Source organism: Sander lucioperca, chromosome 4, assembly GCF_008315115.2.
Source record: "Sander lucioperca isolate FBNREF2018 chromosome 4, SLUC_FBN_1.2, whole genome shotgun sequence".
Classification (NCBI taxonomy): Eukaryota; Metazoa; Chordata; class Actinopteri; order Perciformes; family Percidae; genus Sander; species Sander lucioperca.
This window is the reverse complement of record NC_050176.1, coordinates 26,524,168-26,540,236: the sequence shown is the minus strand read 5'-3', so window position 1 is coordinate 26,540,236 and position 16,069 is coordinate 26,524,168. Positions and strand designations below refer to the sequence as shown.

At 42.7% G+C, this 16,069-nt stretch overlaps 1 protein-coding gene across 17 annotated transcripts in view; it reads left to right on the top strand.

Annotated features, from left to right (window-relative positions):
* The first annotated feature begins 1,379 nt into the window (after positions 1-1,379).
* The window catches only part of slit2 (slit homolog 2 (Drosophila)), an 88,993-nt gene continuing 74,303 nt past the window's right edge, over positions 1,380-16,069 (top strand). For 16 of the 17 annotated variants that reach the window (XM_035999930.1, XM_031285710.2, XM_035999926.1 and 13 more), the window contains exons 1-4: positions 1,380-2,081; positions 3,036-3,107; positions 4,746-4,817; positions 11,792-11,863. In XM_035999930.1, the coding sequence (XP_035855823.1) occupies positions 1,873-2,081; positions 3,036-3,107; positions 4,746-4,817; positions 11,792-11,863 (425 nt within the window). In that variant the 5' untranslated portion in view covers positions 1,380-1,872. The remainder of the gene's footprint in view (positions 2,082-3,035; positions 3,108-4,745; positions 4,818-11,791; positions 11,864-16,069) is intronic. The other variant, XM_031285712.2, reaches the window with a different exon arrangement.

Below are 16,069 nucleotides of genomic sequence, written 5' to 3'. Positions count from 1 at the left end.
ATACGTCACTGATCCCTAATGAAGAATCACTATAATATTTCTGAAATGTAATCCACTAATGTAATTCCAATAAAGGCTGGAATTTAGAAGATTACTTTTGTAGGCTACCTAAGTAAGTCACTGTAAACCTTTTCAAAGTTGCACAACACAAGTTTTAAACAGTCACCCTTAATAGCTGATTATCTTCATTTACATGTGTTTTTCACTACATGGATTCCACACCTATAGAGTAACTGTTGAGCTGCACACCTGTGTGCCATTGTTAAACATCAGTAAAAACTCTGCATTTGCAAATGTAACTCATAATGCAGGCAATATTGTGAGCCTGTTCAGGGTCCTGCTTTGTTTTGTAGCATTTGCCATTGATTGATCTGCATCCAAACAAGGGGGAAAAAATAGTTTCTTAAAGTTTGAAATGAGTGCTCGAAAGTATGTCTAAGTCTATGTTTGCTGAATGCTCTAATTTAAAGAAACTCACAATTCATGAAGCTGATAGCTATAATGTACCATTAGATAATGGAACCTGAAAACTCATCCTATTAATAATGATTAGACATAACTTGTGTTTGCATATGCAGTGCATGTGGTCCCAGTAACAACAAGTGTGGTGTAGTTTTAATGTGTCTTTGTGGATACTGAAGGTAAAAGAGCAACAAATGAGTCTATACAGAACTTCATTCTTTGTTCAGCCCTGTGGAAATTTAAGAATCAGATGGGGTTTCCCCATTTTATCCACGTTAAGTTTTACAGAGAAGCTCTGTCGCCTTCCTGAGGCCAGATAAATAAAGCATCAGGTGACCGGGACACTGCAGTGAGAATGAAAGTCCCCTTCCAAAGGTCAAACTGTTGCTGTTTGACTGACGGCCAGTTGGAAACCTGCTAGTACCTTGAGGGAAAACGCAGTACGTGAGTTTGTGTGTGCCCGTTTGTGTCGAGAGAGAGGGAGTGAGAGTTTACTAAACAGATGCAGTAGCAGTCGTGCCCCCTCTCTCTCTCTCTCTCTCTCTCTCTCTCTCTCTCTCTCTCTCTCTCTCCTCCTTCTCGGGAGAAGCGCTTTGACGCACCACGCGGAGTTGGATTATAGTATTGCGCGCTGGTCTTTAACGGGGCTTTTTCCTCTCTCACACTGTCTACACCCTTGTCACTGAGCGGCCATTGATATAAATGTGTGATCGGAATCAATATATCTCCACCTGCTGAGCTTTTTGGAAAAACCGAGCGCTGCCATTGACTCCTCTCTACGGACGCGTGTTGTGAATTAATAACCAAGACAGCCTCACCTGGAGTGTGTGTGTGTGTGTGTGTGTGTGTGTGTGTGTGTGTGTGTGTGTGTGTGTGTGTGTGTGTGTGTGTGTGAGTGTGTGTCTGTCTGTGTGTATGTGTGTCTGTGTGTCTGTGTCTGTGTTTATATGCTCTAAAGTGTGTGTGTGAGAGTGTGTTTTTCTGGATCATATTAAGGAGCGAGGTGTTTCACTGGCTTGGTTCCGCACACACACATACACAGACACACCACACACCGTGGGGATTTGGGCACCGCATGCCGGGGACATGTGGAAGTTTGCGCCGCTGTAGCGCAACCACAGAGCCGGTCCACCGCCTCGTCGACCTCCTCTCTCACTGTCCAGTGGGACCAAATTCCTGGTTCACAGTCTTCACACATCGAAACCCCTCTAAGAAGACCCAAATGTAAATTCAGAACGAGACATTTCAGAAACACGTCTGGAAGGGGAGGACAGCGAAAACGAGGACGGCATCCCGTTGCGTGCAGAGTTTGGTGAATTGTTTCGGGGATTTCAGGGCTTTTATTTTTTAACGCCCTTGTATTTTCCCAGTATTTTGTGGGTCTCATATTGGCCCCCACTTGCCGCAGTGATGGTGGGAGCTCTGAGCCCCGTTGGCCCTGGCCGCTCCCCGGTGACTGCGTTGGGACTGCTGGTGGCTGTTCTGGTATCGGTCCTGTCCGGCGGAGCGGACGGCCAGCCCTGCCCGGCCCAGTGCTCCTGCACCGGGACTACAGTGGACTGTCACGGCCAAGGGCTCCGCAGCGTGCCCAGGAACATACCCCGCAACACGGAGAGACTGTGAGTACCGAGTGGGGGAACGCTTTTAACAGCACAGTTTTGCTTTAATGCGCATAACATTTCCCAAACAATTTCAACACACTAAACAGGGAAAATACTTAGAATATGATAGCCTATATCTTTGTGCGTCAGAGATGCTGAATAACAAGTGTGCGCTGACCTTATGGGCTACCACTTACATAGTATTTGTAATAAAGCTTCTTCTCCTGAAGGAGGTTTACAGCACCCATATCACACTTTCTGGTAAACTATTTAATACCCTCAAATATATCGCCACAAATGTTTTTATGACCATATAGGCTAATGTTCCTAATTTTGTTTTATTAATATTCTTGTTACTACACTTGTATTTCCCGTCCTTTTAAACTAAGCTACATGCTGCAGAATAAAAGGAGGATTGTTTCCTTGGGGACCACATCTTAATAGCGCAAGGCTTTACATGTGAACTAACGTAAAAAACTACATCGCAACATCTGTAAATGCTGCTAAATGTAAATGTTGTTTTGTAATGTAAACTGTAAAAACACTTGACTTCTTATTGCTTGTATTTAATATGAGGATTAGTTATTGCTGATCGCGGAGCTGAAGTTAGGGGCACTGCTGTGGTTGTGTTGGTGGTTTCGCACTGTTGCATTAGCACAGGCTCCGTAGACCACATCGGTTTGTCTGAAGACCAGCAAGTTAATCAAAAACGGATTTGGACAAGTGGCTTTGAGTTAAACAGGCCGTGTTTTATTAGTCAGAGACCCCTTGATGAAATTATAATTTGCCGAGTATAGTGCAGCAGCTCAATTTCTCTGAAGCTCAAATGACAATTCTACATTGGCCACGGCACACCAAGTTTTAACAAAAAAAACCTTCAGTAGCTCACCTAGGCTACTTTGTCCTTGTTTTAATAACATATCACATATCATGTAGGTTACTGACTGTCCCTTTACGCATTTCTCTGTCCAGGGATCTGAATGCAAACAACCTCACCAAAATCACCAAGGCGGATTTTGCAGGACTGAGGCATCTGCGAGTGTTGTAAGTGTCTTTTATCTATTTTCTCTTTTCTTCTCTTTCCTCCTTTGCAGTTGCAAAAGAAAAACAAAAATACTCTCACGCACGGCTCTGACAAGCAGCACCTTGCATTTCCACCAACTTTCCCCTCCAAATACCACAACACACAGATTTCACAGTTTCTAATGCTGTTCAGCATCATCATAGCTCATCAGCATCCCTGGAGCTGCCGCATGCAGCAATGCGTCTAGAAGCGCCGGCTTCATTACATCTGTATGTGTTTAAACAGAATAGCCATTGCACCTGTTAATGCTGTCGTGTTAATCTGCCAGTGGAAGTGTCAGGAGGGGCTTATTTTAACCACCGGGCAAAGAGGAAAAGAGATAGCGGTCATTAGGTGTAACCGCGGAGGGAGGAATGCAGCTGGAAGGGAGGGAGGGTGGAAGGAAAGGGAAGGGAAGAGTCAAGTAAGAACAGGTTTCTTACCTGGGATAAATCCAGGTTAAGAGTGGGACAGGGATAGCCTGCTTAGTGTGTGTGTGTGTGTGTGTGTGTGTGTGTGTGTGTGTGTGTGTGTGTGTGTGTGTGTGTGTGTGTGTGTGTGTGTGTGTGTTTGTGTTTGTGCTATCCAGCTGCTTAAAGTGAATGGCAGGGAATACACATTGTTGGAATTCCAACAGAGATTATGTCCTTAATTGTCTAAATGTCTGCTTGCCTGCAGTCACACACAGCCACAACCATTTGAATTTTAATTAGAGCTGCAACAATTAGTCGATTGAAAACCAATTTATTGGCCAGCACTCTTGAGTTTCAAAAAATGCCCACAAAACAACAAAAACAAAATCCTGGTTGCAGTTTCTCAAATTTTAGGATGTAGCCTACTTATTTTTTGTAATATATGAAGTGAAATGTATTTGGGTTTTGGCCTGTTAGTTGGTTAAAACAAACCTTTTAATGACATCACTTTGAACATTGTGAGAGGTGTTCAGTAGTTTTCCGTAATGAAAATAATTGTTAGTTGCAGCCCTAATTTTAATGTTCAAACTGCTTCCTGTTTATCACGAGTGTACACCATACAGCTTATAAAAATGTGTGTTTGTATGTGTAGCTGCTTGGCTTGGTCAGCACAGTGCTCCTGGGGCAGTTGTGCTAGTGTAAGTGAATGAGTAGTCACAGCTATGTGGTAAGATAGAGTAAATTGGATGATAGATGAGTTGCTGTCCTACTGATGGACCAGTTTTAAAGTCAATTCTGGGGCTCCATCGACCCGCTGCTGATTGTCTTCTTTCTCTCTCTCTCTCTCTCTCTCTCTCTCTCTCTCTTGCTGTTTCAACATTCTATCACTTTCTATCTCCACCAATCTGTTTTTCTTCTTTTTATTCACAACACTGCCACCTATCTTCTCCATCTCTGTCTCCCTCTCCTCTTCAATGTCTTTGCCTCTCTCTTGTCCTATCTCACTCTCCTTCACCTTCTCTTCTTCTCTTTACTCCCTCTTATCTGTAGCCCTATCCAGCCATCTTTCTCCTTCTCTTTAACCTCTCACAGTGTCATCGCACAAATCACTCTGTCAGCTCTCACGCTCTATGTGTCTCTCTATCACTCTCTTTGTTTTCTGTCCAGTGCTTATTGTCTCACTCTCTCCTGGCGTTTCTCTTTCAGGCAGCTAATGGAGAACAAAATCACCACAATCGAGAGAGGGGCCTTCCAGGACCTGAAGGAGTTGGAGAGACTGTAAGTTACATTTTTTAATCGTAGAAGCCGCCATTTTATCCGTTAAAACATTTTCTGTAGAAATAAACATGTCAGGATGCTTATCTTTGAAAACATAAGCAGACACATGGAGGTGACAAGGGAAAAAACAACATAGTGAGATGTCGGGCTGCCAAGATCCACCAGAACAACTTCAATACTCCTTATGTTCAATTCTACAAGTCTGTGGAGCTCTTCTGGAAGGATGAACATCATTGTTCCTCAACTTGTTCCCTCATTCAGTGTTTTGATTATGTCGGTGGTGTTGTTTGTCACACCGTGTGGAAATCTTCGTCACAATCTGTGTCTGATGGTGCAATATCCATTTTGGAAGTCAGATTGTGCTGTGAATACCTGGCAAATCGTAGCGCTATAGAAACATGTTATCAACTTGTGCCATCCATCTGCTGCTATCATGGTTTGAAAATGCAGCAAATATTTTTTGCTTGGGACAGCCGGATATTGCACAAGAAACTGAACCTAAACGCGTCAGTCTTCTAAAAGGGTTCAGCTGGGTCGAGACCTGGTGGCTTTAAAGGTTATAACATAAGATTTAAATCATTTTTATGCTCATCAAACTATTCAGAGACCCTCCCTCCTCATTTGTATGTCTTCATAAATGTTAAATTTGACCGTCATGACGTCGGTTGCCAATGTTTCAGTCCAAAAGGAAAACTTTAAAATAAACAGCCAGAGGTTGTTATGGTGCCGGCCGGGAATCACTGGTATTCAGGATCCAACCCTGAGGCAGTTATGGCATAATTAAGTCTTGGTAGTATGTGAGAGAGCAAGACAGAGGGGGGATGCAGACCCCTGACTGCTGATATGTCTATTGTGTCGACTGTCAACTTTGCTTGATGTGTGAGCTGTCCGTTTCTGTGTGTGTTTGTGTGTTAAGTGGCCTGACTGCAATGACATGCTGGAATGCAGCAGACCGTGACAGAGTATGAGGAGGCTTAGAGACAAGCTTTTAATTAAAGACACATAAAAATCCTCGCTGCTTACACGAACGTTTACAAAACACAGACAGGGCCAGGCCAGGTTCGGACAGATATTTAGAAATGATGTTCAGGTTCGGGTCGGGCTCGGTCACATCAACGCGATAAGGCATTGAACATTTTAAATTTAAAAAAGCTTATTATGTAGGTGCGCGCCTGTGTTAATGTGCGCTTGTTTCCCCGGGTGCGCTGATGCGCTCATCTGTTGACATTTCCTACAGTTGCTTAATAAAAGCGGGCTTTCCACACAAACAAACGTACATGTGTCATTAGTATTAGAAAAAAAAACCAAGATTTTAACTGTGTCGGGCTCGGACATAAATATCTTAATAACTGTCGGACGCGGGCCGGGCTCGGACAGAAAAATGTGGCCCGATCCGCACTCTACTGTATACACACAGATGTATCCACCTGTACACATACACAGACATAAATACAGCACTAAATCAAATAAAGGTAGTTTTTTATTTTTTATGATAGCTGTTTTGGTTAAATTTGTCAGGAGTTGTCTGGAGGAAAAGGATGAAGTATTATGATTCCCCGGCTGCTCTTGTCTTAGGTGTGTCATGCCTGTTCTTTCTCCACTATCTGCTGCCCTGTGGCTGCTCTTTGTTGACAGAGAGAGAAGCTCTGTGGATCACTATAAGGAATCTGCTAGTGTTTCTCATGCAACCAGCTCTGGGTTCTGTCCAGCTAAGCAGATCTGGGAATTCCTGCCCAGAGCCGCAGACAAGGGCGATATTTAACTGCGTATAGTCCAGTTTTAACAGTAAACTTTGAACGTGATTTCCCCTCTGTGCAAAGAGATGGTACATGCTCTCATGCATACATATGAGCAAAACAGGCCCCAACACACACATGCACATACAATGTAGACTAGTCCTTAAACAGAAGCAGATAAAATCTTACACATCTGCTGTCAAACTATTCATGCTGCTCTGATGGCAACAAATGCATTTGACAGTGGCTAACTTTCTGACACAACATGGCTGTTTTCTGTTGTCCTCGCCAGGGTTTTCAACTGTAATTTAGCTTCTCTGGCGTGGCATGTTCACAAACACAAAGGTGGAGTCAGTCATCAATGCCCCCCCGCAGCCACCGGACAATGGCACGTCTCTGGAGTCTGGAGTCTGGGGCTCATTTCAAAGGCCTCGGTCCTCTGGGGGGCTGGAGGGGGGCCTGCTGGGCACCACTACCCGGAGGAAAGGGCCCTAAGCTGGGCTGACCGATCCACAGTGACTGCCCCCCACAGGGGTGGAAAACGGTTCCCCTTCTCATCCCTTTTTTGCGACCGGCCCTGCAGGGCTGGGCAGGGTGGGGTCAGGTGTGGGGCAGTAGCTGGAGGAGGGGTCAGTGGTCGAAGGAGGTGTGGAGGAGATAGGCATGTCACAACACACGTGCACATACACAAAAACATGCATGGTATGGATATATTCATGCATGCGCATTAACTTACGCAAGGCTGCTCTGTCAGTACTGGTTTAATCTTGATTCTCCAACCCCCCACCCCCTCCTTACACCCACTCATGCCTTCATTCAGTCTTTAACCTCTCCTCATGTTTTTCTTCCATACCCACCCGTCTTGTTCTCTCTCTATTGTCCTGTGCTTATAGGAATGTCATTCTTAACTCTCCCTGTAGATTATGAAGAATAGAAAAGAGAGGAGTTCCTGATCCTCTTATCCTCCTCTCACATTTGGTTTATAGCCCCTATCCAATTCAAAGTATGTGAGATTGAAGATGATAGCAGCCACAGATATGCAGAGAAAAAGGAAACAGTAATTACAGGTATTAAGACAATGATTTCAGAGAACAGCAGTGTGAAAAGGCCTCAAATAATTAGCCTGTAATAGAGTGATCACATTGTCAAAGATAATTTTAACAGCAATTAATAATTGTAAAACAGATTACAGGTAGTGAGATGTGTCTATCAACAGTGATTACAAACTAGATAATTAAACCTCAAACTAAGTGATTGTGTTGTTATATGTGGACAATCTGACTTTCAAAAGATAATTGTAACAGTGATGCCAGATAGTGGGATATGGATTTCAAAGGAAAGCACTGGATTAGTGCTAAATGATTAGCTCTAAAGCCTTGAGTGATGACATTGTTCTCTCTGATAATTTCAGCGATACATTTTTTTTTAAATTAAGCGACAGAGCTTGAAATTGTCTGCATACAAAAAGCCATTTTTAATTACAACAGTTCTGTCTAAAAATAATTTGGGATAGATTTTCCAGAGTCCCTGTCTGTCTGTGCAGCTGGTAAACTTTGTTCAATTTGTTGGTTAACACCAGTTAGCAGTGAAAATGCTCAACGTTCATGGAAAACCTCTTCAATACGGCTCAGTGTGAATGATGCTTGGATTTTATATTACTGCATTACTGTGTTTTAGGCCAGATATGTTATCTGTCATCCATATATAAATAACAGATCAGATTTGAGTGTGTAAAACTTTGGTGGACGTCACATGACATACACAAACTCTTGGACACACTCACACTGGTGTTTTAAAATAAAGATGTCCATTAGGTTTGGGATATAACTAAAGTATGGTAACAGTACTGTGTGTGTGTGTGTGTGTGTGTGTGTGTGTGTGTGTGTGTGTGTGTGTGTGTGTGTGTGTGTGTGTGTGTGTGTGTTGTATTGTATTATGGCAGCAGTGGCATCGGTGGAATAATAATTGGTTTCTGAGGTGGTTTGTTATTTTCTTCCCAACTGGGGCCTACTACACATCTACAAGAGAAAGAAGTGTGTGCGTATGTGTGTGTTTCTGTATTTTATGTTTGTGTGGGTACATACACGTTTGCGGGAATGTGTGTGTGTGTGTGTGTGTGTGTGTGTGTGTGTGTGTGTGTGTGTGTGTGTGTGTGTGTGTGTGTTTGTGTGTGTGTGTGTGTGTGTGTGTTTACTGTGTGGTTTGTGGCCCTCTAGCATCTGTTTATGATTGCAGGGATTATCACCACGCTGCAGTGTGACATTAGCTTGTTTGAGTGACTATCACACCTCAGACTACTGGCGACTCAGTCCTCATTCACTTTCAGCCAGACTTTGACTAATGAATCACGACTGTGGAAGTACTCTGAGGGTGTTTATGTGCATGCACGCACACACACACACACACACACACACACACAATGATACATTCCTTCAGGTCCAGAAACAAACCACTAAAGCACTACTGGCGACTAGAGTATTTGAGTCACAGGTGGTCAGTACTTTTAGATGGACACTAGAGGTGTTCAGTACATGTAGAAACACATCTTCAACACTGAATCTTCAAACTGAACTGACTGCACTGAATCTCGATTGTTGACGTGGTTTGTATGTTCCTGACCTTCCTCGTAACACAAAGTTTACACAAGGTGTTTGATGGTTCAGTAAATGTCTGATGGCTGTCAAAGTAAGTTAGGACACTCATTACAATGATGCCAGATTTTATTTATCTATTGTGAATACAATTTAATGAATATCCAACAATTTTGATATTCAAGTAATTGTTTATTTTATAAGTTAATATTTAAAGAATGTCAAAAATAATGTGATTGCAGTTCTTCAAATGTGAGAATTGACAGTTTAAACTCAATATCTTTAGGTTTTAGACTGGCAGACAAAACTGGTCATTAGAAGATGTCACCTTAGGCTCTGGGACATCTTTCTAGTCTAGTTTCTTAAAGGTGGAGTCTGTGATTTAGATTATTGATATTTGAACTCAACACCCAAACAAATACAGTCCTCCCGTCAGTGCTCCTTCAGAACATTAGCATGTGCCAGATTTACCATCCCTCTCGCTCCCACTGCCTTTCTCTTTATACAAACAGGGTATTTCCCCTGTCCTCTGAACAAGCACCAACAGAATAGTGTTGCGTAGCTCGGTCCCGATACCCCTTTGTTTGTTTCCCATTTACAGAGCCAGGGCTGTGTATGAACACCAGATTTTCTTGCAGCGCACACACAGAAAGGACAGCTAGCGGACCGTGAGGAGATATTCGCTGAATATGACAAAACATGTATTGGATGAGAACCGCTGACTGCACCTTTAGGTTTAGGGGCTAAAGGAGTGACTTCATTAGACTTGGAGCGTCTTGAGCTGTAACATTTGCAGAGGTTGTTGTATCGTGAATGCTGTTTCGTTATCCCTTAGAGCAGATAAAGTAACACGTTTGCATCCAGTGTACTCCACGTCCTTTGTGTGGCATATACAAAATGAAAGCATGTACGTTGTAGAAACGTAGATTACATGACAAGGCCAATTCATACAATCAACTTTTATGGCTCTGAAATGAGTAAAATATGGTGGTTAAGGTGTTAACATGATTGTTGAAATAATCAGACAGTTATGAGCAAAATAACTGAGTGCATTTAAACGCATGACACCTTAGAGGACCAGACTGGTTTTGATCCTTCACTGTCTTTACTTCATTCTCTCAGTCTCCTAGTCTGACAGCATTGCATCTATTTTAAGAGAATGAGCTCATAGCTCACAATGTGCTCCTTCCTCCTCCCCACCTCCAGCACCAGTCCATGCACTCACCCAGGGGAGGTCTAGCCCACTAACGGGTGCTCATGGCTGGGCAGGTCTTGCAGGAGGAGTGGGGCCTCTCTGCAGGACTACGTGGGGCTCTTAGCCATCAGAGCCGGCGTTAACGGAAGAGGAGTGAATAATTTAGAAACATCATTTCTGCGGGGATGTTAAATATTTAAGCGGCCTCTGATGTAACTGTGGAGTGTGAATGTGCATGCATGTGCGCATGCACGTTCATATATTTGTGCACTTGTGGGAGATGGACACAGAGGGGGTGACTTTATTTAAAGAGAGTTTACAGTGCTTTATAGTGAAGCAAAATAAGGTGAAAGACAAAGGTTAAGCCATTGATAGACTTAAAGAGAGTTTTTCTTTTGGAGTTGTTGACATTTTTGAGGTGCATTTATGTGTTTGTGTGTCATGCAAACTGTGTATTGTTAGTCAGGGCTTTTTACACTTTTCTTATTAGTTTGAAGCCACTCTTCATTCTGCCTCCATCCCTCATTTACTTCCTCCTTCTCTTTATTCTCCTCCAGTAGCAGCCAGCACAGCATCCGTCGCGGGGCCTGTCATTTGTGTGTGTGTGTGTGTGTGTGTGTGTGTGTGTGTGTGTGTGTGTGTGTGTGTCAGGGTTAAACTGTTTCAGCACCCTGTCTCTCATTGTGTCACTCAGTTGCTTCACTCTCCTCTGACTCACATCAAGGCACAACCACACACACACCAACACACACCGGCACACAAACCTCTTCACTGCACTCAATCATGGTTAAATGATCGCACCAAGATTATTAAACTCACCCGAGTTCTCTCAACTCCCCTGTTTGTGTGTGTGTGTGTGTGTGTGTGTGTGTGTGTGTGTGTGTGTGTGTGTGTGTGTGTGTGACAGGTTGTTGTGAGTTCTTCCCCTGTGAGGGCCTTGTTTACTCAGTGGGGTCCTTTTCACACATTCGGTAGCCCGGCCAGACTGCCTGTTTGTTTTTCCCACATCATCTCCTCTCCTCCGCCTTTGTGGTAAAAAAAAAAAAAGAAAAAAAAAAAAAGCCCCCACCCCCTCCTCCTCCCCTTCATCCGAACCCCTTCTCTCGTCTTCCTCCCCATGCCTTCTCTTCGTCCTTCTCGAGTTCACTGTTTGTCTGGCAGCCATGTTGTACCCCTTAAATCATTGGTAACCCGGAGTCTGTTTTTTTGCGTATCCGTCAATGAACATGTGTGTTATTGATGTCTCTATCAATCTCTTTATTCTTTCATGCTTCCTCTTACTGCGCTGAACTGCATTTCAATCAAAATACATACAACATTATTTGATATGATGACCAGGAAACACAAACCTCACCTAAAAAGCTAATAATATACACATGTAACCCCTTCACCCACACTGTCAGGAAAGGGCTACGTAGAGTTTATTCCCTAATGTATGCTGTGTTTTTCCAGGCGCCTGAATCGGAATAATCTGGCCGTCTTCCCCGAGCTGCTTTTCCTGGGAACAACAAAGCTTTACAGACTGTAAGTCATTTCTCTTTCTCTATCCATCACTCAATTGCTCTGCATTGTTTACTGAAATTTTGTTCATTTCCTCATGTGTTCAGTTTAACGAGAGCACTGCAAAAAGGCCTGGGATCATTCAGATGAATTGTTGCAATGCTGTGTTTGTGTGTATCCCCACAAGCTTGTACAGGTCATTGACTGTGACTTAAAATGACATGGTGAAATATGTTACAGACGTTGTAAAGTACAGAAAAAAATATCTGGTTTTCTTGGTGACGCAGCTGTGGTGTTTCACTTGGATGAAGGAGTGAGAGGACTGAGGGAACAGATTTTACATGGTCTACTCTAGAAGCCAGTTCGGTAGCTAATGGAGATTAGCACTCCAACAGCTGCTGCCCACTGGGAGAGACGTGTGTGTGTGTGTGTGTGTGTGTGTGTGTGTGTGTGTGCGTGTGTGTGTGAGGATGGGGATGGGGAGGAGAAAGTGAGCAAGACAGATCAAGGGAGATATAAGCAGCGAAACACAGAAACAGGTTTCTCATCTGAAGTTACGTTTTGTGTTTCACAGGCAGAAAATAGTTTCAGTCACAGAACATAAAGGTTCCAGTTTGCATTCAAACAAGTGAACCACTGTTTGTTTTTCGTCAAGCTCCTTTTACTCTTTACTCACAGCCTGAGTGTCTGTACTGTAAACCGACCTGTGGATTTCCAGTACTGTAGGGCTGGGCAGCAACGCTGCTGAAACTGTGGGTACTAACTTCCCGTCATGGTTGTTTGTGGTCTCAGGGAATGATTATGGTCGCATATATTTATCTGTGTGGCTGAATATATTTATCTAAAACAATATTGAAATGCTCAGATGATTCAGAGTGTGTGGAAGTTGTTTATGTTCTGCGGCCGCTACGGTGGTTAGCTGGGCTCGACCTGTCATGTCTAAGGGTGTGTGCGCGTCTATGTTTCTGCAAGTATGTGTGTGCGAATTTCTCAAGGCCAAGAGTTGGCATATTGCTCAGCGTGTGGGCCGAGGTAAAAATACAACTCAGATATACTGCTCTCTGCTCAGCTGTCGCAGACAAGCGGCCTCCCTGTTTGTGTGTGTGTGTGTGTGTGTGTGTGTGTGTGTGTGTGTGTATGTGTGTGTGTAAGCCTTAGCTCCTCAGGTGTATATAGCAGAGTGTCCCTTGTTGGCTGCACATCTTTACCAAACACACACACTTCATTCAGCATAATAGTATTCATGATGTTGTGTTAAAAAAAAAAAAAAAATCAGTAAAAACTACTGTAGTACAATATGAAATGACCCAGTAGACCGAGGAAGAAAGAAAACTGACAATCAACAGAAAGTTGCTAAATGACAATGAAAACAAAATGGCCAAGCTGGCGCCGTTGCAGCCACAAAGCTACAAGCAGATTTGTTAGACGTATGGAAGTCATTCAGTATGAACAACAACCACAGAGGCTTAGCCAATAGTATTTAGGGCTGTTTGGTCAATATTAAATCTTATGTCTACTTTTACACCCCATACAGTGTATTTTTATTTTTAGAAAGCACAACAAGAAACCCTTGAGAACCTCTGGTGTGGAATCTTGTGAAGTTTTAAGTAGTGGTCAGAAGGTATGTGCGAACTGGACCGACTTTGGTTCTTGCGACAGTACTGCTATAAATGAACACTTGCTCAACCTGCTATTATGAAAATTATGTTTTTACTTTTTTGGAGTTTGGAAAATCTGTGTGTGTGTGTGTGTGTGTGTGTGTGTGTGTGTGTGAGTGAGAGAGTACTTGCTGGATGTGTTTAACCTTTGCTCAGCACCGTGGTTTAGGGCTTTGAGGTCTAAATTAAAGGGTCAGGTGTGAGATATGCCATGCATTTTAGAGGAAATATAATTTCTGCTTGAATTATGTGAACCTGCAGCATTTGTTTTCAAAACCATTAAGTGTGACATACTTATACTGCAGTTTCAAGACCTGGTTTTGCATCCTGCATGATGTGTTGTTGGTCTACACATCTAAAACACGTTTAAGATTTGGGAATAATCAGTGTCTAGGTTATTGAAAATGTCAACACATCCAATCTCATGCTTCAAGTCAGTGTTGATTATTTTCAATATTAACCAAAACCACTTTCTTTTAGTTTACCGGTAGTTTAGTTAATTTGATATAATGAGAATGAGAGCATAATGTTAAAAATGTGTACAAAAAGTCTTCTTGTTTACTATACAGCCATTTTATTTGAGTGTCCAAATAAGTGTGACATTTATGCACTATATACTGCCCTTAAAAGCCTATGATGAAATGATGAAAGTTCTACCCTTCCACATTGCAATGTGTTGCATTCTATAGATGTAAAAATTAATGTCCATGGTCATCACTGATGACGCATCATGATGGTGACTCATAAGTGTCTGAAATCCCGATTTACTGCACACTATAGAGTTAATAATTTAGTGTCTATTGAATAGGGATTAGTGAATGAGTGAACAAGGGAGTGATTTCAGACACAGCTGATCTTTGATGTAAAGATAGCAAAGTGGCAGGAGTCCAAGTGATTAGGCAAGACATATTACCAATAAACCAACACAATAAATATCTAAACTCAGTTGCCAGTTTATTAGGTACACCTATAGCATAAACTGATTCAATCTAATACAATAGTCCTGCAGTAAATCCTCCCTTCATGAAGGTTTTATTTTTCAGTATTTTCTTTTCCTTGTTGCCATTGGTGATCATGTGCAAAGTTAAATCAGGCAACTAAGATGAATATAAAACAACAGAACAATTATACACAACTCAATTAACAAGTAAAATGTGGTTCTTAAATAGGATGCAAAGATACGAGGCATGTAAAGAAATAAGTGCAGTACAATCAGTGATTCCAAATCATTGATTTAATTTTTGCACTTCTATTATGATGTTACTTAGATAAAATGATTCAATAGAATATGATTGTTTTTTTTAATGCTGATGATGCAGATGACTCAATGCTGATGCTACACAGTTAACAAATATATTTGTGTGGCATCTGCTCCCTCCCTCCTCCCTGCCAGCAATCTCTCTCTCTCTTTCTCTCTCTCTCTCTTTCTCTCTCTCTTTTTTTCCCCTGTTTGCTGGACAGAAATCAGTAGTGAGATGAAAGAGGGAGAGATGAAAGAGGGGTTGATGAAGGGATGGGGAGGATAAGAGAATGGGTCACCGCTTCCACAGCTGAAAAGTCTGGTTATGCTTGAATATGAGGCTAGATTGATGGGACAGTGTTTTTGTGTACTTATGTGTAGGTGTTATTTTGCAGCTTGGCCTCTTCTGGCAAACGTCCCTCAGCAACAGTTTTCCAGGTTACTTTATCAGTGTGTGTGTGTGTGTGTCTTTTGGTTTTTGTGTCAAGTTAGTTTCACCTCAGTCCTTCACCTTGCACTCAGAAGGAGAGTCAACATGGACAAGTTGATTAGGGGGAGGAAAATGAGTGAACTTCAGATTAAACCTGGGTTAAAGTGGTCTGGGGTTTGAATTAATGAGTGGATGAGGCTACGTTTTTGTGTGTGTGTGTGTGTGTGTGTGTGTGTGTGTGTGTGTGTGTGTGTGTGTGTGTGTGTGTGTGTGTGTGTGTTTATGTGTGTGTAATAGTCCCTAATCCTCTGCTAAACGGTGCCCTGATGAGGCTTTACCAGGCAGCATTGTTGCTTAGCAGCCTCGAAGGTTGTGGCTTTGTCTTGTGTGAGAGCTTAACCCTGCTGGACACACGCACACGCGCACATATACACACACACACACACACACACACACACACACACACACACACACACACACAAACACTCACAGACTCCCACATACGTACCACCTCGGCTGAGACAACAGGCTCAGCACAATGGTCACAAGAGCGCAAGCGTCTTTCAGAAGATGTGGGCTTTCCCAGCGTGTCGACAGTTAACCGACACAGAGGGAGGAGGACGAGGAGGAGAAAGGAAAAGGAAGAGAGAGGTCAAAGGTAGAAAAGATGAAATTTTCTCTGAGTAAATAATGCTTTTTAATTAAGACAGAGCACGTTGGGCGTTTTAGTTGCCACAGTGACGACGACCTCTGGGTCCCACAGAGGTCAAAGGTGAAGAATGTTCCAGTCAGGAGATCTAAGCAGGAGGTGATTTATAGAAGCAAGGAGGGGAAAATGTCCTCACTCTCATGAACAAAAATCATGACAAATCAAACTTGTAACAGTATCCTCCAAAGGTACT